Source organism: Astatotilapia calliptera, chromosome 15 (assembly GCF_964374335.1).
Source record: "Astatotilapia calliptera chromosome 15, fAstCal68.1, whole genome shotgun sequence".
Taxonomy (NCBI): domain Eukaryota; kingdom Metazoa; phylum Chordata; class Actinopteri; order Cichliformes; family Cichlidae; genus Astatotilapia; species Astatotilapia calliptera.
Window position 1 is genome coordinate 33346877 of NC_137436.1, and position 19970 is coordinate 33366846.

The 19970-nt window shown below is 43.5% G+C and overlaps 3 protein-coding genes across 6 annotated transcripts in view; 2 read left to right on the forward strand and 1 right to left on the reverse strand.

Moving 5' to 3' along the window:
* Window positions 1-2369: 2369 nt before the first annotated feature.
* smim8 (small integral membrane protein 8) lies at window positions 2370-3859 on the forward strand. Its single transcript, XM_026194495.2, has 2 exons — window positions 2370-2797; window positions 3594-3859. Exons 1-2 carry the CDS (start codon window positions 2669-2671, stop codon window positions 3750-3752), a joined length of 288 nt encoding a protein of 95 aa, XP_026050280.1. The 5' UTR covers window positions 2370-2668; the 3' UTR covers window positions 3753-3859.
* A 163-nt stretch (window positions 3860-4022) lies between these two features.
* On the reverse strand, window positions 4023-10583 carry ddx51 (DEAD (Asp-Glu-Ala-Asp) box polypeptide 51). Its single transcript, XM_026194494.2, has 16 exons — window positions 10449-10583; window positions 8960-9255; window positions 8429-8508; window positions 8206-8356; window positions 7861-8006; window positions 7492-7563; window positions 7305-7411; window positions 7069-7177; window positions 6843-6982; window positions 6127-6316; window positions 5925-6040; window positions 5741-5857; window positions 5277-5378; window positions 5137-5200; window positions 4923-5057; window positions 4023-4844 (listed from the first exon to the last, which is right to left on the reverse strand). The coding sequence occupies exons 1-16, from the start codon at window positions 10469-10471 to the stop codon at window positions 4827-4829; spliced, it is 1866 nt and encodes a 621-aa protein (XP_026050279.1). The 5' UTR covers window positions 10472-10583; the 3' UTR covers window positions 4023-4826.
* A 248-nt stretch (window positions 10584-10831) lies between these two features.
* The window catches only part of cenpe (centromere protein E), a 28397-nt gene continuing 19258 nt past the window's right edge, over window positions 10832-19970 (forward strand). For 3 of the 4 annotated variants that reach the window (XR_013901915.1, XM_026194489.2, XM_026194492.2), the window contains exons 1-23: window positions 10832-10988; window positions 12310-12419; window positions 12514-12603; window positions 12681-12799; window positions 12887-13006; window positions 13189-13270; window positions 13364-13431; window positions 13503-13577; window positions 13660-13711; window positions 13849-13936; window positions 14965-15094; window positions 15297-15416; window positions 15494-15646; window positions 15719-15872; window positions 15969-16068; window positions 17539-17902; window positions 17979-18035; window positions 18243-18410; window positions 18518-18592; window positions 18678-18749; window positions 19105-19236; window positions 19381-19558; window positions 19638-19792. Coding sequence is in view for 3 of the 4 variants with exons in the window: in XM_026194489.2 (XP_026050274.2) it covers window positions 10933-10988; window positions 12310-12419; window positions 12514-12603; window positions 12681-12799; window positions 12887-13006; window positions 13189-13270; window positions 13364-13431; window positions 13503-13577; window positions 13660-13711; window positions 13849-13936; window positions 14965-15094; window positions 15297-15416; window positions 15494-15646; window positions 15719-15872; window positions 15969-16068; window positions 17539-17902; window positions 17979-18035; window positions 18243-18410; window positions 18518-18592; window positions 18678-18749; window positions 19105-19236; window positions 19381-19558; window positions 19638-19792 (2718 nt within the window). In the remaining variant the exon portion in view is untranslated. The remainder of the gene's footprint in view (window positions 10989-12309; window positions 12420-12513; window positions 12604-12680; window positions 12800-12886; window positions 13007-13188; window positions 13271-13363; window positions 13432-13502; window positions 13578-13659; window positions 13712-13848; window positions 13937-14964; window positions 15095-15296; window positions 15417-15493; window positions 15647-15718; window positions 15873-15968; window positions 16069-17538; window positions 17903-17978; window positions 18036-18242; window positions 18411-18517; window positions 18593-18677; window positions 18750-19104; window positions 19237-19380; window positions 19559-19637; window positions 19793-19970) is intronic. The other variant, XM_026194490.2, reaches the window with a different exon arrangement.

Sequence of the window (19970 nt, forward strand, 5' to 3'; positions counted from 1 at the left end):
AAATTAATCATACATCAAACCTAAGGCCTGAGTCTTCAAGCTGCCATTTTCATGCCTCATTTTCATTTAAGTTTATTCATATAGCACAAAATCACAACAACAGTTGCCTCAAAGTGATTTATATTGTAAGGTAAAGAGTCTACAATAACCCAGAATTATACAAAGAAACTCCAACTATCAGATAATTTCTGAGGCTTGTTCAAAGGCAAGTGCAGTGGTAAAGATTTCCCTTCCCACTGTTGCCAAGTGAGGGTCAGGCAAAGGCAGCCATCTGCCATGACTAGTTGAGTGAGAGTATCGTTAGCCCCCACTATACTTGGGCACCCAAAACCTAACCAATGACTCAACTGCATGCCAGCAGTCAGCACCTTGTCACGTATGAATGTTTTCTACAGCTGTGAGCTTGAACTTTGGGTGACTTTTGTGTTGGTCAGTTGCAGATGTTACAATAACCTGAGCTCAGGGAATAATAATGTTGAATTAAGTGAACAACATTAAGGTCTTTATGTCTTTAGTACTTCCTTTACCACTAGGATCACAGGCGACAGGATGTATCGTAGCTGTTCTCGTCCTTTAGTGCTCTAACAAATGTAGATGTAAATGATTAATAATCACAGTAAACAAGACATGTTGGTGTGCCATCCTTACTTCAATACTACTGAATACTACATTATTACTCTACTACTTTTAAAAAGGTAATTAAATCAATAAATTAATAATTTTTCTGAATTACTAAACTTCATAATATTCTTTTTGTTATACTTTTTTCTGGGTAGAAATCCCTTAGAAGATGTGGCGTAGAATAAATATCTTGAGATCAGAATACTTTGTTAATACCAGAGTAAATGATGTGGTCGCAGTTGCTCCAAGACAGTAACTAACTCTAAATTAAATAATGCAATATATTCAAAAGTTACAAAATATAACAAACAGCTCTAATTATAAATATCCCAGTATATTACACAAATTAGATACAGGTACAGGTGTTCCACCTATAATGTGAAGCCAGTATATAAAAAATGTTTTTGTCACTATGTAACCTCAGCGACAGTAAAACTCAGTTATGCTGTCTGCAGTCTTTGGTGTTATGTAATTTCCGTGAAAGTGTCCTTGGAAATGTTTTAGAGGAACTTCAGACACTATGTCCAGTCGCATATTTAGCTGCCTTGTTTTTGAGAAAATGCAGTGCAGGCTGAAGACGCGTGTAAGAAATTATGCCATTTACCAAAAAGTTATATGGCAGAATTAATAATAAATAAACAGCTTACTCAATATGACACAGCAGTTTTGTATATATTACTGTATATATGGCATGTAATATCATCATGCTTTGAGTTCATTCAAAATATATTGATAGTATTTTGCCCATGGCATAACAAAGTAAAGAACATAAGAACAGCCTAATCTGGCCCTCAGTGTAACATTCAAGAAGGCCTCTCTTAAATCATATGTTTGTGGTGGTAGTCCTATGAGGCCCACATATCTCTGGAAAGAATCTGTTCTTCATGGATTCAGAAACACAAGCCTAAATTTTGATATTTTTTAAAAGTATTTTAAAATATATAATTAACAAAAGAAACAGCTCATGCAAATGCTTACACGTATCAATATTATCTTGAGACAAAAATGAAAATTATTTGAATTTATAAAACAAAACAAAAAGCCTTCCGCCTGGTCTCACACCTCTGCGTTTTTGTAACATAAATAACGAGTGACTGATCTGACTTGAAATTAATGAGTATGAGCTTTTTTTTAAAATACTTTCTCTTTATTGATTTTCATCTTATTTTACATACAGAACTAAAGAGGGCAAGGGAAACCAACACATTCACATATGTTCACATATTCCAAACTACACATCGCCTTGTTTTACTTACACATATTACATATTACACAGGTGTATGTTGCATTCAAACAAAATCACGACTACTCCTCTGCATCACATAGGTATCAGTTTCTAGTCTTTTAACATATAACGATCCCATCTTTCCCAAAGTCTCTCTCCTTTCTCCAGCGAGTACGGGCTTTGAAGGAAACTGTCCGTGACTCGCTCTGCTCTGTGGTTGTGAATGGCAGACAGCGGGGTGTCCTGCTTTCTGATTGGCTAATCTCCACTCCTGTTCCTTCCGCCCCATCCTCCTTCGCTTATAAGTGCGAGTTTCGCAGCTAAATTCGGAGCGCAGGAGTGTTGGTCAAGTTACTTGAAAAAATTAATCAGATTACAGTAACGCGTTACTGCCCATCTCTGTATACAAGTAGTTAAAATATAGTAAATTTTGAATTACAAGTTTGCAGTTTTCATTTGTGTAAATACAACTCTTATTATGACAGCCACACAGATACTTCCGGTCACGTGTTTGTTTTTTTTTTGCCTGGACTTTATTTATGAACATCAGCATAAACACAAATACACTAAAGAACGCACTCAAGAAACATATGTCCACAAGGTTGAGCATTAAACATCAGAGCCTCCCTTTCAGTCTCTGTTTCCTGAATGCGTCCTGCACATGTTTTTCCCGCTCACACCCACAGAGAGCGCTGTGATTGGAAAAGCGCTACACTTGTTTTCCTGGCTGTCTTTGACTTTCAATATGGCTGCGCTTAGTTAGCTAGCTTAGGTGGTTTAAGTGTACTGTACTCTGTTTTTGTGTGTGTAGAAGTGTAGGTCATGGCGGACAAAGAGGCTGGAGCAGGGGTGGAGAGTCACGGTGAAAAAGGGTTCAGGACACCTGGGCTGAGGAGCGTACAGACCACCACGCTGTTCCGGGCCGTGAACCCCGAGCTCTTCATTAAGCCCGTGAGACACACACACACACACACACACACACACACACACACACACACACAGAGAGAGAGAGCGAGAGAGCTGCAGGCCAATGAGTTGTTATTACCTTGGAATGTGAACTAGCTCTTCTCCTCTAAGTGACACGGACTGTGTCCGGCCTGCTGCACTGCGGGGGGCTTGGTGGTGAGAGAGGCTGGAGTTGTGGATCGATGCTTTGTTTCTATTATTTAAGCTCAGTTTGGAGCCTCTGATTAGTTTTAAATACACAATTTTGTTTTTGTTCATAAAAAACCCCTCAAACATCCACTGCGAAAAATGTCCTAAGATTTTTTTTTGTTGACAGGCACATTCAGAGTCCAAGTAGCCATTAAACCCAGTTTCAATACAATTTTAAAATGTGTTGAGAATTTGACAAATTGACTATGATTAAAGTATATTTGTTTATAGTACATCTGTATATTTGCTCTCTGTATAGTAATGTACAGATTATCTGTATATAATCTGCTCTTTGCTCACTCGTTACCCTGTGTTTATACATGTGTAATGACAATAAAGTTGAGTCCTAATCCATCTCTTAAACCATGACACTACTCTCCCTTACAGAAGCTCTCTTCATAGTATAAAGTATTGGTACTGGTATCAGCAGTATTGGCCCAGTATTTTCAAGGTATCGATACCAACAATTGCAGTACTAGACTACTGTAATAAAGGTTTCTCCTGTTGTTTCTCTACCAGCAGTATGAACTTCAGCCCTCACACAAAGCATGGACTGGAGCGCGCTCAGTAACATCTCTATTTCACTTTGCAGAATAAACCTGTGATGGCCTTTGGACTGCTGAGCATCACGCTATGTGTGGGCTACTTGGGCTACCTGCACGCAATGAAGGAAAATGACCAGCAGCTGTATGAGGCCATCGACAGCGAAGGAGAGAGAACCACGAGGAGGAAATCATCCAAGTGGGACTGATAGCACAGCCTTCATCACTGAGTGTGTCTGTGTGGGGACATCGCATTTACTGGACTCAAACAAGGACACCTGTGTGTGTGTGTACATTAAAGTGTGTTATACATACATCTGCTAGTCTTTGTCCAGTCTGTGCATATATATGCATTTCCTCATTGCCTCAAATATTTGTTTGCAACCACATCTAATTGCCCCCTGGTGGCCATTAGAAAGACTGCAGGTTTAATGCATTACCATGTGCTACAACAATATATTGTATAGATAGCAAACACATCACATGAATCATTTCGTTTTATTGAACATTATGGAAAAACTGGATAAATACCCCAAATTACAAATGACACTTCTGAATTTCAGCCGTTTCCCTTTTATTAGTATATTATACTTGTGAAAAGGGGCATTTAAATCCATTGATTTGTATAAAAAGAGCAAAGAGAGCTCGAGCTCATATTTATATTCCGTGAAAGAGCACTGAGCTTGAAAGGCATTAAGAGAGAATTTCAGCCACATTGAAACTAAATAAGATCAACCTTTACAGGAAGTATAATGGCACTTTTCTACATTTAATGTGTTCCAATGCACACAGTGCCATCTACCAGTGCACGTGGATGTTATGAGGATAAGATTTGTGGGTCTGCCAGTAAATCGACAAGATTATAATTGAAGAATATATTAGCAGCTCCCAGCCAGCTTTGACCTACGATGCATGTAATTGAAGCAGCTCTTTTGGTAGAACAGTGTCACATGTTGGTAAACTGCAAACGCTGAGAACAGCACCCTGATCCATCCTCCTGCTCAGATTTCTGAAGGTTTTTTTCCAGGTGTGGTCTGATATACAGCAGACTAACAAGCCACGTCTTTCAGTTCTCTTGGCAAACTCTTGAAATGGTGCATGTTTTATCGCCTTATAATTCCTGCTTCTCTTCAAAGTCAGCATGTGTTTATGGATTTCCAGAAGACTACATGGCTCAAACATGAAGAGTGCTCATGAGACAGCGAGATGTGATGTCATTCTGTGGATGAAATGCGCCGCAGTAAAAGTCCTGACGTGTGTGAAGCCAGCATCATGGCCAGACATCAGCTGGCTCTCTCCTCCTGTGGGCAAACAAAGGTACAATTAAAACAGCGTCTCTTTGTGCATTTTAACGTTTAACAAATTGGTTGAGGTAGCACCTTGATGACATCAGCCAGCTTCTGCAGTGCCTTTTCATATTGGCCTTCCATGCTCCTCAGGTTCTCCGGTTTAACCACCTGCTTCTGAATCCCAGGGCTTCCTGCTTTCACCACCATCTGCAGGAAGTTTTTCTCCTGTGTGCAGCCACAAACACCATGAAACAACCCGCACCTTTGCTACTTTCATCTCATCATCTCAAAGAACGTTATGTACCTGCACTCTGAGCAGAAAGGTAAAGGCCAGGCCTGTTTTCCCCGCTCTCGCTGTTCTTCCAACTCTGAGGACAGACACAGGGTCAGAGCACGTCAATGAGGGCAACAGCGAAGCATTACTCACGGTCTGATGGGCCTCACCTGTGAATGTATGTTCTGATGTACTGCGGTGCATCATAGTTAACCACACATTTGACCCCGCTGATGTCGATGCCTCTGGCCACCGCGTCTGTGCTGATCAACCTTCCAAAAGACAGTTTAAATGTGATATATCACATCTTAACATGGACTTGGTCAGTGAGCACAGATCTCAAAGCCAATTTAGAAATATGCGCCTGGTCAGCAGTTCCTTTCTGCATGGAGCCTGGATGTTCTTCATGACGTGGCCCAAAGGCACGCACATTAGGCTAACTGAGTGTGATCTTGCCAGCTTTGTGAGCAACGCTTGCCACCAGGAAGGACTACTATATCATATGCTTCCTGCCCACTGGCACACTTAAAACCACATTCTGAGTCTGAAAAATTTCTTTGAGGGCCAAACTTTTTAGGACCTGCATTTTGGTCCCCACAAAGATATGAATACAAGCTCACACACACAGACTTACAGTTGGATCTTTCCCTGTTCAAATTCCTTCAGGGTCTTCTTCCTGTCACCTGGGGAGAGTTGAGAGGAGAACTCGGCAGCCTGGACTCCACCAAAGAGCTGCAGCAGCAGGTGAAGCCTGAGGAGGAGGGAGGTGGAATCAGCACAAGAAGCCTTCAGTCATGTGATTTCAGGAGCTCTCCTACCTGTGCGCAGTCTCTCTGGAATTGGTGAAACAGAGGACTGGGTGGAGCTTCATGCGCAGGATGAAGTGGAGGAGTAGGAGTGGCTTACTGCTCATGGTGCAGGGAACATAGTACTCCTAAAACACAAAGCCACATCAGTCTGTACAAATCAAATTCTGGTTTAGTTCCACTCCCTGCTAAAGGTCAAAAGGGCAGCCCTCACCGTCAAACCCTGGGGGAAGTTGAAGCGGTCATGCCCATGGGTTGGCGAGGCTGCAGCGCTGTCGGCGTGGCCGTAGGTGGAGCTGAAGAGTCGGGGCTGGTGAAGGCCCAGCTGCTGCAGTTTCTCTGGGTTCTGTGTGAGCGTGGCGGAGAACAGCAGCTTCTGCAGTGGCGTCTGAGGTGGAGACAGACTACAAGGACAAGGCGGTCAGCTGAGCACCGACCTGGAACCTAAGTCCTGGCTGCAGAATTGGAGTTCTTCTGTTATGGTTGACACCACCGTGTCTGGTGAGCACACTGACTCTTTTTTTATTTAAAAACTTCTGCATCATTCTTTTCAGTTAATTTCTCATTTTGACAAACTGTATCAACACAAGAGACCTTAAAATCCCACAAAAACATTAACATAACACTATGAAAACCTTCCCAGCTGTCTTTTTATTACTTAACTGTAACCTTTAAGCTTTTCTTCGCCTCTGTCAGTGCGCCCCAGGGCAGCTGTGGCTACAATGTAGCTTGCCATCGCCAGTGTGTGAATGTGTGTGTGAATGGGTGAATGACTGAATGTAGTGTAAAGCGCTTTGGGGTCCTATGGACTAGAAAAGCGCTATACAAATGCAGGCCATTTACCATTTACCATTCTGCTGGCCTGAGTTTGTGGCCAAGAATGAGACTGACATCATCTCAATCACCCCACAGTAGATAACACACACACACCTGGCTGATGTGATGCACGCTGCTTCTGTCCTTCTGAACACTGACCCGGGTTCAGCTCTGGATCGGTACACTGCTCCCATCACCTGACTGAGCCAGGACTGGTGCATGCTGTCGATCATCCTGTCCGCCTCATCGATCACCTGAGCAAGTAGCAGACACACACTGTGTGACACACACTGATGAGTGAACTCACTACTGCAGCTCGACAGATTTCAACAGCACTCACCAGAAACCGCAGATGTTCCAAACATAAGCCTGAATTCTTGGTCATGTGGTCAATGAGTCGTCCTGGAGTGGCCACAACAATGTCTGCTAGACTACGCCTCATGTTCCACCTGCACGGACATGACATAGATGCTGAGCTCAGCCTTTTCCCCACTGCACATGTGCACCGAGGACTCTGACAGGAGATGTGCCGCTGCGTTTCTGTGAAGCTTTGTTAGAGCCAGCTCGATTTCTCACCTGTGTTCTGACAGTGATGCCTGTTCTGCAGCAAAGGACTTCTGACCTGCCAGCATCACCACTTTGAGCGTGGTTCCCTCGGCATACGATGCAAACACCCTGTGAACCTGCACAGGAGACAATGTGAGCTGAGTTTCGGGCTCTGTGGAGCACTGCTGGGACGCAAACAGCTTGAAAAGGGTCTCACCTGCTGGGCGAGCTCTTTGGTCGGCAACACGGCTAGAGCCCGGACTTCACACACCACCCTGTCCATCAGCACCTGATCACAGAAAACACCCTCACTGTCTGTGTACTCCAAACAGGCGGCAGACAAAGTAAATGGTAAATGGACCGGTTCTTATTTACACAACTTGTACATTCACCCAAGTGCTGTTTCTAAGTGTTTCCGATCTAACATTCAGACACATTCATACTCTGACGGATGCATCGATGGGGTGGGTTTCCAAGGATACAGACTGGAGCAGACTGGGATCAAACCACCACCTACTAACCACCGGTTAGTAAGTAACCTCCTCTACCACCTGAGCTACAGGTGCAGCAAAGACATGGCTCTCACCTGTATGATGGGGATGACAAATGACAGAGTCTTGCCGCTGCCTGTTGGTGCAGACACACAGATGTCTCTGGGCTTATAGCCCCCTCGCCCAATCAGCAGGCCCTGCTGGGCGCTCTCCAGGATGGCTGGGATCACCTCTGCCTGCACTGTGGAGGAACATTTAGTCTCAGGTTAAGTGTGTGTATGAGTGAGAGCTGACACATGGTTGTGGAGACCTGTGGAAGTCAAGACAATTTTCAGTAATACTGCAAACTGCTGTACAAAGAGCCTCCTTGGCACGGCTCCATTTGAATCAAAGGCTGTGCTCTAACGTGGCTGCACAGCAGACACATTTACTAGCCTCACCTGGAAAGAAGTGCTGGATTCCATTACTGTGCAGGTTTTTCAGGAGCTGAGCACATAGCCCTGGGACATCAGAGATGGAGATTAGGTTGTTTTTAATGTCTGTGTGAATGACGTGAGGCTCAGCAAGCCACTGGGGCAGAACTCTGTCGACCTGTGAAACGAATGCAGTGTGAGGGTAAGTAAAAAGCCCTGTGGCGCTGCGAGTAATCGTGCTTCTCTTTACCTTTGGGACAGGTTTGCTCTCAAATCCTCCTATGAGTGTGAACCCAGGCAGAGTGTCTGTGGTAGATTCAGGCGAAATATCTGCAACCCAGACATTTAGATGTAAGCATACCGACCATCTACAGAGACTACAGCATGAACTAGGTTCTTTTTATCCTTGCGCAACTTTTTACTGGCTTGATCGTCACAGAAAAAGTCTATTGTCAAAAGTCGTGGATTACTTGTCTGCACACTGCCCATCTCTGCTCCGACCAGCCGGCTGTCGCGTTTGTGGCGCTCCAAACACGTGTTGCACAGCATAGCAACACGTTATTTTTGACCAGGAAATAAAAAGCAGGATATATACCATATAGCCAAAAGCAGTCCCTTGTCTGTCTTTATATTTTTGGTAATATAGTGTATTTTACAGCATATGTACCAAATGTGTGATAAGCTGATAATACCCCCAGGCTCTTAGACAGGCAGAATGAAAGATTAACTCAATGTCTTCATACCTACATCACATGTGAGCATTGATAATTAAAAGAACCACCTGACTGGATCTCCTCCTGGTGTTGTATATTTGTCTGTTCAACAGGCTCCACACTGCATGAAGCTACTGTTTCTGAGTGCCTCTTCTTGTGCTGCTGAGGCTCTAGTCCACCATCTACGTCAGCCTTTCTTTTCTTTTGGGCATCCACCTGCTCTGCTGGGTGTTCATGGAGGGGTTCTCTCTGCTTAGCTGAATGGCGTTTCTGCTTTTCTTTAGCTTTCTTCTGCAGTTTAGCCAGTAATGCCTTTGACAGAGTCTCTTTTGACACACTCCCATCTTCCTCCTCTCCCAGATACCTGAGAGTAACACACATCCACAGTCACAGGTTGACAATTTTTGGTCAGTTTAGAAACAGGCAACATTCAAGTTATTAAAGCTCCCCCCCCAACAAGAACATTATGCAAAGCTAAAGAAATGCAGCAAACAGAGGAACGCAGCAACAGAAAGAACAGCTACTGTCATCTTCCTGCATTGTTCGTATGGTCAGCATCCTGGAGATCCGGGATGACCATTCTAGGGATTTTCTCTCTGCATCACGTTATAGGGTCCGGGTTCAAAGCAGTCTGAGCTCAGCGTACTTAATGTGACCATTCAGCACTGGAACACCTGATATATGACAGGACACCGGTGTTCCAGATTAACTGGTAGACTTTTAAGGAGCCGATACTAACAAACCTACTAATAAGCACTGAATACTTCATCTATTACGTTTGTGAAGTTACCTTAAACAGTACACGATTGTCCCAGATGACTACAGTTAAACATATATGATATCCAAACTCACTACGTCATCATTACAGATGATTTTCAAACTGAATTCATTTCCAGAGAAACGACAGAGGCAGACTATGCTAACGGGATGTGATGTTACAACACTAGTCTAATATTAATGTGTAATATTTGTTCAAGACGTATTTCTTTGTTATGGAAAACAACATTAAACTCATCATGAACAATAGGAGTGGGGATTTCTGGAACTTTGTGTATATCATTTGGCACTTCTTACAGGTGTAGACTGAAAGTAAACACGCAATAACATTTAATTTAATTTAAAGGTTTATGTGCAAGACGCGGCTGCCTCGTGCATGGGAATATCACCAGGTAAACTCGAGACAGTTTTTAATATTTTATTGTTCAAGAGCAATAAGACTGACGGAGTGTGTTTCAGGTAACCTCACAAATGTCACAGATGAAATACTCAGTGTTTATTTGCTGGCTTAAATGCATGTGTGGCAGACTTGCATTCCTTAAATGCAAGTCTGCCACACATGTGTTTGACCGTCACTAGTTATTTGGCGACACCGGTTAAATCTGGAACACCGAAAGCTTCCACAGGCCAGTTTTATTTACTCCATCAAAGCGAGACAGAGTTATAAAGTGGGCTGTGACAATGTTCACATCTATCTGGATATGTCCGTAAAGTGGCACACATCTGGGTAAAAACTTTGTAAATGAAATATAAGATCTGAAACTGGCAAAGCAAACCTACCTATTCACGAGAAACAGAGACATGTTAGCAGCAGAACAACGCGAACTTTATCAGATCTCCCATCCAAGGGTTTCCAAACGTGACAAACACCGAACCCAAAACACCTCCACTCTCTCGCGTGGTTCTGCACAAGGTGCAATTTGATGACGCCACCAAGGCCGGGCGCACATGTTTGTCGTCAGTCGGGCACGTCAATGTTGGTTTTATGTTCAGTCTCTAAAACTAGACTACTTTAGTCTCATTGAGTGTCATATTCAGATCCATCACCTCAAACTCTCAGTTAAGATGGATTTGTAGAAGCACAGCATTAACCAAAACCTAAGCCGATCATTTATCGTCCTCGTTTCACAAACACAAATGGTCCAGTCCACGCGGAGATGTTGGCCAATCAAACGTCAGGAGCAAAAATTCAAACTGAGAAAAGCGCGTTGGTCTTCCTGCTCGCATTTTGTATTGTTTTTGGAGATAGACCGAAGGAGCGAAGATGACAGAGGAGTCAGCGGTAAAAGTCTGCGTTCGAGTCCGTCCGCTTATTGCGAGGTGAGCCTGGACGCCGCCGCGTTAAAAATTCCCGTTAACTGTTGACATTGCCCCGGTAGCATTTTGAGCTCGTCAGTTATTTCAACCTCAGAGTCGGCTCTGGCGCTAAAGTGTTAGCAGTTAAGGCAAGTAAACGTCGCGTCTCTTTAATGAAGTTTCACAGAACCAGGAAAAAAAAGTGTTCTTTGTTTCCACGGTGTCCCGACCAGAACAGACATGTCATACTATTACCACTATCAAGCACGAAAAAAGGAAAAAGGTTTCTGAGCTGAAAACGAGTGCGAGGCAGCTAGCAGACTGCGTTACCGGGGCTAAAAAGTGATTTCCGATGTTGCTGTGTGTTGTTTTGTGTAATATCTTTACATCATATCAGAAAATAGACTGTAGTGAACAGGATTTCTGAATGGATTATATATAAAGTAAAGAAACGAGCTGTTTTTCATCTCTATGACTGGGCTTCGTTGTACCCACATTATAATCAAGTCTTTTTTTGCTCACTAAAATATGCTTATAGAAATGTGATGTAATATTTCTTACAATTTCTGCTGCCCTCTTGGCCAGATTAAATCTCTCTTGAAAAACGTATTTTTAATGTCAGTGACATGTTTTACCCGGGTAAATAAAAGATATGTAAAAGACACTTGCCAAATATTGATTGATCTTGTCTGACTCAAAATACGTTTGATGTATTTTTGACAGATTATAGGTCAACAAGTGTTTTAAAATAGTTTAATTCCCACAATCGCTTTTTGCCACAACACTGGAACAGCTGGCTGTGAGCTGATTCAAGGAGTGCCAACTTTGGGATGCTCAGAAGGATCAGGGTGGTTTTCATATCATCCGCAGTGAAGTGAGAGTTCTCCGTCATTGTAAAAATGCCTGTTTGCTCCCAGCCTGTTCCCTTTGCTGATTTAAAAGTAGACAACAGGTGGTTAAATCACACTTGACTAACATTGGTCATGTGACAGATGCACAGTTTAGACAAAAGACAGCAAATACTCTTGGCAATGGGTTCTGCACAACCCTCAATGCACCTCTTGCCTCAGCCCTGTCACTTACCTGGGCTCCAGACTGACACTAGCAGTAGATCAGCTTGTGACCCCTGAGGCTGGGTTTGTTTACTCCCAGACGCAAACTGTCGATGTAAGACAAATGTGTTGACCACTACAACATGAAGCGATCCTGATTTTCTTTAAGATAATGCTTGCCTTGCTGATTGAAAGCAACAACAGGTTTGTCAGTGCAGAGCAATAGTAACCTGTTGTTAAGAAAGCATCTCACTGTTTGTGCTTATGTGTGTGGAATGTGTGTCTTTGTTCAGGGAAGAGAGTGCATCCGAGAATGCGGAGCCTGTCCAGATTTTCTGGAAAGCTGACGAGAAATCAATTCACCAGATTGATGATGGAAATTCCACCAAGAGCTTCAGCTTTGGTCTGTATTCAAACATACAGAAAAAATCAGTGATTTATTTTGGTTTTGTTTCACAGTAATGGGAATGCGAACACTAACCTTTCTCTGTTAACAGACCGAGTGTTTGCCGCTGATGAAACGACCAGTCAGCTGTACAATGGCATTGCAAAGCCTCTGGTTGTTTCCACTGTCGAGGGATACAATGGTATGTGCAGGAAACGATGTTTGATCCCTCGTTGGGCGGCATGGTTTCTTCTCTTACTTTCTGTGTTTGCTGTACAGGAACCATATTTGCTTACGGGCAAACTTCTTCTGGAAAGACCTTCACCATGATGGGGACCAGTCGCACCCCCGGAGTGATACCTCAAGCTGTGGAGGATGTCTTTCAAAGCATTAAGAATGTAAGAATGGTGACACATGTTCGAAATTTGTTGCGGTTGGTATCAGTCTCTTTTCATCCTAAAGGGTCACTTCTCTTTCAACCCAAGTTTCCCAAGAAGGAGTTCCTTCTCAGAGTGTCCTACATGGAGATCTACAACGAGACTGTGACGGACCTGCTTGTCGACAGCTGGAAAAGAAAACCTCTAGAAGTCAGAGAACAAATCAATGTAGGTTGATCATTTAGATGACTAGATTCAGAACGCTACTTAGAGGTTTGGTTCTCAGCATTTCTGTGTTAATTCCAAATCGCTAGCAGTGACGTGTCTCAGACTCTAGGAGTGCTGTAATGCTATGAAGTGTAGTGTGCTGTTTTACATGAGCTTTGTATGTTAATGATTACTGTTTGCAGAAAAACATCTATGTGGCTGATTTGACTGAAGAGTTGGTTACATCTCCTGCACAAGTCCTAGCATGGATTCGGAAAGGAGAAAGTAAGACATGCGATGAATTCCAAGAGTTTTTTTTTTTTTCTTCTTAGTACAGGCCATAACAAGCAATACATTTTCTGTACCGTCCCTCTCCAGAGAACCGACATTATGGCAAGACAAAAATGAACCAGCGGAGCAGCCGATCGCACACTATTTTCCGGATGGTAAGAAGCATATAGCTACAGTCATGTGGGAGTCTATGGAAATGCATTTCTCACAATGGACTTTTTCTTAGATCCTGGAGAGCCGGGAAAGGAGCGACCCAGCATCAGGTGAAAGTAGTGATGGAGCCATCATTGTGTCTCATTTGGTAGGCTACCTCTCTTTCATTGTTGGCCTGGTTTGTCTTCTTTCCTTTGTTTGGTAGCTAACGGTTTTGCTTCATCTTGCAGAATTTAGTGGATCTGGCCGGATCTGAGAGAGCAAGTCAAACTGGAGCTGAAGGTAATGTGGATTTAAATCCAGCATTTTTTGTTTGTTGAATATGGTTGGATATCATTTTGGGGTAACCTTGCAAGTGTATGCTGCAGTCTACACATTTTTGAGCAATCCAGTTTTCTGCTTTATGTTCTGTGTCCTAGGTACACGTTTCAAAGAAGGCTGTAATATAAACCGCAGCTTGTTCACGCTCGGCCAAGTGATAAAGAAACTGACCGACGAAAACCAGAAGTAAGTAAATAATTGAGCTGACGTTTGGTACTCGATGTGGGAAACGCCACACACCCTGCAAATATGATATTGTAACAGTACTGTCCTTCCCTCACAGTACAATGTTGTCAACTGCAAATTATTTCCTATTTTTTCCAATAACAGAGTTATCTTATTTCATTCATATTGAAAATGTGACTGAAGTTGTCCCGTGTTGGATGGTTCTTTGGTTGAGCCGATTTAATGCAAGTTTGTTACCTTATCTCAGGATGGTTATGCGTGAGATGAGTTTGTAGCATTTCCAGAGTATTTTAATGGTTTGAGATCCTGCTTGAAGCAGCCACACTCAACAACAATACTCAACTAGGCAGTGGTGTTTAGATGGTGCCCAAGTGTTATGTTTTCATACTGTGTACTCCCAGCCCCCCCTCCCCTCCCTGAGCCTGGTTCTGATGGAGGTTTCTTGCTGTTAAAAGGGAGTTTTTCCATCCCACTGTCGCCAAAGTGCTTGCTCTTAGAGGGTTGTCTGATTGCTGCCTTTTTCTCTTTTTTATTGTAGGGTCTCTGACTTGCAATATAAAGAGCCTTGTAGCAGTTGTTGATTTGGTCCTATACAAATAAAACTGAATTGAATATGGCATTCGGTATTGCAGCAGAAATCAGGCAATGTTTTTCCAATCTTCTATTGTCCATTTTTACTTTGAGTTTTTAAACCAGTGGCAACCAGTCGGAAAACTGCTTCTCACTGAATATTTCCTTTTGAGATCTTTCTTTGTAAAACCTAGAAAAACGAATGAAGTACTCTGACCAGCTCATCTGGCCATGGTCAAAGTACTGAAATCATTTTCAAATATAAGCGGCGTCTCTGTGAGCAATGAGCTGTAGTTTTGTCTCATCTAACCAAAGGATGTGCTCCCAGTCCAATTTTTTTTCAAAGGGCCAAAGAAGCCTTTAGAGAGCACGATTTCAGCCACAACAAAAATTAAGTGTGTATTTGTGTTGAACACTAAATGGAAAGTGCAGATATTACCTAAATATTTTCTCTTCAGGGGTTTCACCAACTACAGAGACAGTAAACTGACCCGCATCCTGCAGAACTCGTTGGGTGGGAATGCTAAAACTGTCATTATCTGCACCATCACCCCGGTCACTCTGGATGAGACCCTCAGCACTCTACAGGTAGGGAGAACATGACTGACTGTTATGTAATCCATTTGAAAAATGCTTTCAGACGAGAAATTGTGTAGTACAAACTTTATTGTCTTACACAGATGATAAAGTTTGTGTGAAATAAAAGTTAGCTGAAGCTTTGACGTGTGAACCACTGAGAACATAAACTGCTAAACACTTTAACCCACCTGCTGTGACTTCTTTGCAATAGTTTGCAAGCACAGCAAAGAAAATGAAGAACGACCCTCACGTAACAGAGGTGTCAGATGATGGGGCTCTGCTCAAAAGGTATCGCAATGAAATTGCAGAACTCAAGCGACGACTTCACGAGGCAAGTGTCTCCACTTTTCCTCTTCTTCCTCCAGCAGCACTGATCTGCACACACTGACCCATGCACATCTCATGCAGGTTTCTTCAGTCACGCAGACCACTGTGACAGAGAAGGAGGTTCTCTCCCAGCTGCTCCAAGAGAAGGATCAGCTGCAGAGAGAAAAAGAGGGCCTGAAGAGAAATCTGGCCAATCTCCTTGTGACAAGCTCAAATCTGGTCCCAGTCCAGAAGGTAACTGTGCTGAACCATGAGCTGCAGTTCTCTGTATGTTCGCTTTAATCACAACATGTGTTCTTTATCAAGATTCCAAGCCGCAGGGTTACCTGGGGAGGAAAGATGGTAAAACTTGGCCATCCATCTGGCTGTGTGGGGAGTTTCTCTGATCTCAGCTTTGCAGAATCTTTCACTCAGAAGAGAACTCAGTCAGATTTCTCCTGCCTGATGGAGCTGGGTGAAGGTAACGAGGAGCACAAAGGATGAATATTCATGCCACGATGGAATTTTGCTGGGGTGTTATTTTTATTTTTTTCATATTCTTGCTCTATTTTAACAGACGATGAGGACTTTGACTCCAACTGGGGAATTCCAGATGAGCCGTCAGATGAAATGGAAATGAGTCGAAGCTCTGTGACTGTTCGTAGCTTGGGAGACAGGTACGTGTCTGAGCAGTTCTGTCACCAATGAAGCCTCGTATTCTCAAACTTAAAAGCCATATCAGACACCAATCATTTATTTGTATTTATTATCGAACGTGCCTGTGGGTTACCCTCAGTCGTCCAGAATTCACTTTACCCACTTGAAATGAGGAAAAATGCTCCCTTGGTCTGTACTGCTGCATTGTATCGTGATGGGTTAGGGGCCTTCTACGGCCTGTCTTCTTGAGATTGTGCTGGGAGACACAGCAGCTGTTCAGGCAGTGACATGTATTGATGTGCCAACCTGGAGGAGTCAGACTATCTGTGAAACCTCTGTGGGGTCCATGTATTCCCCTGTGCTACTGACTGTTGCCAAATGAAAAAGTAGTAAAGGAATGTTGTTGTTGAGTCAAATGTGTTGCTTATGAGTGGGTGCTGGTATTCCTATTGTGTCCTTTAAAAGGAAAAAGGTTTTTTGTGCTCACCAGCTGAACTTCGTTGTGTGAGTGTTCGTTGCTTCTTTCACCTGACTTTTTTTGAACTGTTAGTCTGTTGGTTGCTTAATGGGCAATCTTCTGAATTGTTAAAGGGCTTTGACAAGTCAGTAAACAGTTTCCATGGTAGCAGCAATGACTCTTGACTCTTTTTTTTTTTTTTTTTTTTTTTTCTGGTGTTTTCTTAAGCTGCAGCAAATTTACTTCTCAGAATCACTGTAGAGAGGGTGAGGTGCAGAGTGGTGTAAGTGGACTGATTCTTATTTAGCACTTTTAACTCTCCGGTTTATACAACATGCCACGTTCACCCAATGCATTTTAAGTGCTAACATTCCCACACATTCATACTCTGATGGATGCATCGGGGAGCCAGGGATTGAACCACCAACCTTTCCAGGCAGTAGATGACCTGCTCTACCTCCTGAGAGTTTAGCAGGACTCTGGGTCTGAGTTAGACTGTTGAAAAAATTGGCGTATCCATTTCCTAGTGTCAGAGGTTTATGATGTCTGTGGTCTTCACTGGAATGTGTTTGAGCTCATGTGGTCCATGAAGAAGGACACTGTAAAGTCCAGTCTACCAACTGCATGACTTTGAGAGGTCTGACAGATCTGTGTCACCCCAGCCCCAAACATTTGTGTTGTTCATCAAATAGATGGCAACACATTTTTCTTCACCTACTTCTAAGGTGCACGGAGAAGAGAAAGATCTGATGATGTGAAGACTCCTTCACATCATTCTCCTTTCTACGTCTTAAAGTAACACATACTCAAAATTACACACAAAATGCAAATAAGCTAATATAAAGTAAGTACAGGAACATTAAAAGGGGGAGGTCCACCTGGACCCTGATTAAGGCCACAAGCCGGAATGCGCCGGTCACTTAATAAAGCTGTTCCCTAATACTTCAAGTGCCGCTGGAGTCGTCGCATCATGCGCCATCACTGTGTGCTGGTGTGTAACATAAACATGTCCCGGTTGCTTTTTTTTTTACAGTCCCAGAGACTTCATGTCTCCTGATCGTCTGCAAGAACTTTCAGGCAAAGTGTCCAGTCTGGAGATGCAGCTGGAACAGGAGAGTCAGGAGAAAGAGACGGCCCTGTCAAATTTAGATGTGTTAAAGGGCAGAGTGGCAGAGCTGCAGCTGGAGCTGGAAACGGAGGTGCAACATAGACAGGAAGCACTGGAAAAAGTGCAGACTGGAGAACAGAGGAGAGCAGCGCTGGAAGCGCTGCTGCACACTGAAGCTCAGCAGAGGCTGGAGGCCACACAGAAAGCTGACACGTTGGAGCTGAGAGTGATGGACTTGGAGAAACAACTGGGAGAACACAGTGACGTGGACACTGAGACAAATGAACAGGTATGCTGTGTTTGACTCGGGCTCTGTCTGCCAAGCGTCACATTATCATCACTTGTCTTAATCTTCTGTTTTTCAGATGAGAAAAGAGTTTGCTGAGACCATCCAGCTTTGTGAAACTTTGGCGTCAGAGAAGGTAAGTGTAAGGTGAAGAGGTTAGAGCAGTTACAGCAAATATCCTATGCTTTCTGTAAAGGGGCAGACGGATTTTCAAACAAAGCCCATGCTGCACACTGCTCTAAACTCACTCTCAGCTTTCTTAACACTGGAGTGTTGAAAGCCCTCAGTGCAGTCGTCTGACGTGGAAACTACAGCGGTGTTAAACTGGATGATACTGTTACAGGACTTGGTGGCTGCAGAGCGAGACTACCTGAAACAGGAGCTGGGCATGTTTATAGAGCAAATGGAGCGTCTGGAGACAGAGAAGGCTGCTGTATTACAGGAGCTAGAGGAGAAGAGGGAGATGGACGAGTTCAAATCTCTAGAAGAGGGGTGCAGGAAGGAGAACGAGGTAACGAGGAGAACTTTCTCAGATCCACTGACAACAAAGTTTCACAGAGCTGTTTATCAAATATGTTTTCAGCTCACTATGTTCACTTTGCTTCTGGAAACTTGCAGAAAGAGTTAGAAAATGAAATTGTAAGCTTGAAGAAAGCTGTTGAGTCCTCTGAACTCCAGCGTATGCAGCTCCAGGTAAGATGAGTGGACGTGTAGAGTTTATTGATCCGAAACATTTTGATTTGATTTGTCTTTAAGCTTTTGTTTCTTCTTTTGAAAGAATGAAATAAAGACTCTGACTGAACAGCTGAAGAAGAAGGAAACAGAATTTGCACATGAGATGGAGAACCTGGTACGGCCAGTATTTCAGTCACGTGACGTGGAACATCATGTAGATGTGACACTGTGGAGTGTGCATCTGTCACATGTTAGAAACCAGTAGCACCTCATGCTCCGAGCATCCGTCTGTCTGGAGCAGTAGATGGGCCAACACTGCAGTCTTACCGATGTGTGTGTGTTTGTGCTTAATATCAGTTTATGTCATTAACCTGGAATAAACCAGGCTGTTCTCACGCAAAGTGTGCTTGCTTACACTTGCTTACAGTCTTAGCAGGCTAACATGTCCCATCTGAGCGCTGACAGGGTGCTGAAAGCAGCAGCAATCTAACGACGGCACAAGCTAACTGTTTCGTGTTTTCTTGTTTCAGGGCAGTAAGGACTTGGTGCAGGAGGTGCTGAAGCTTCGCCGCTCTCTGGATGATGCAGAGCTGCTGAGCAGAGACACAAGGAAGGAGTGGGCTGTCCTACGCAGTCGCAGCATTTCTTTGGAGGAGACGAATGTACGTAATCAAACACTAAAATGACAAAAAATTATTTTTTGCAGCACATCTATCCTCATTTTAAAAATATTCCAGGAAGTGTGAGCCAACAATGGCAGCTGTAAGCGATTAATGCATCTCCTGCTTCTTGACGATCTCGTCCAGGTGACTCTGACTGCCAGCCACGAGAAAAGGGAGGCGGAGGTGAAGAGTCTGCGTTTTCAGCTGGAGACGGAGAAGTCGCGTTACAGAAAGATGCAGAGCGATCTCCAGAAGGAGCTGAATGTCGCATTTGATGAGAACACAAAGCTCACCACTCTGCTAGATGGCAATGTGCCTAAAAGTAGGTTTCCACGTGTTGCATTTATAGACTGTAGCCCATCATATGAACCTGTCCCTCGTAACATTTGCTCCTTCTCCAGATCTGATTGACAGCATAGAGCTTGAGAGAACTGTTGCCAATCTAAATAAAGAGTTGATGGCATCTCGTCAAGTGGAGACGGCCTTGAGAGCTCAGCTAGATGAGCTGGCTGTATGTCAGACTCTCCCAGATAAAGTGGACGCCTTGGTAAAGCAGGTGAGGCCCAAATATCCTCTAAAGCCAATCTGACATCATCCAGTTGGGGGGGAGGGGAGCATGAGCACGTTTGCAGAGGGTCATAACTAGCACCAGAGGTTATTCAAATAGAAAGTGAAGCAGCTACTAGGCTCTTCATTTGCTGCAGCTGCTGAGACAAATGTGAGGACAGGTACTT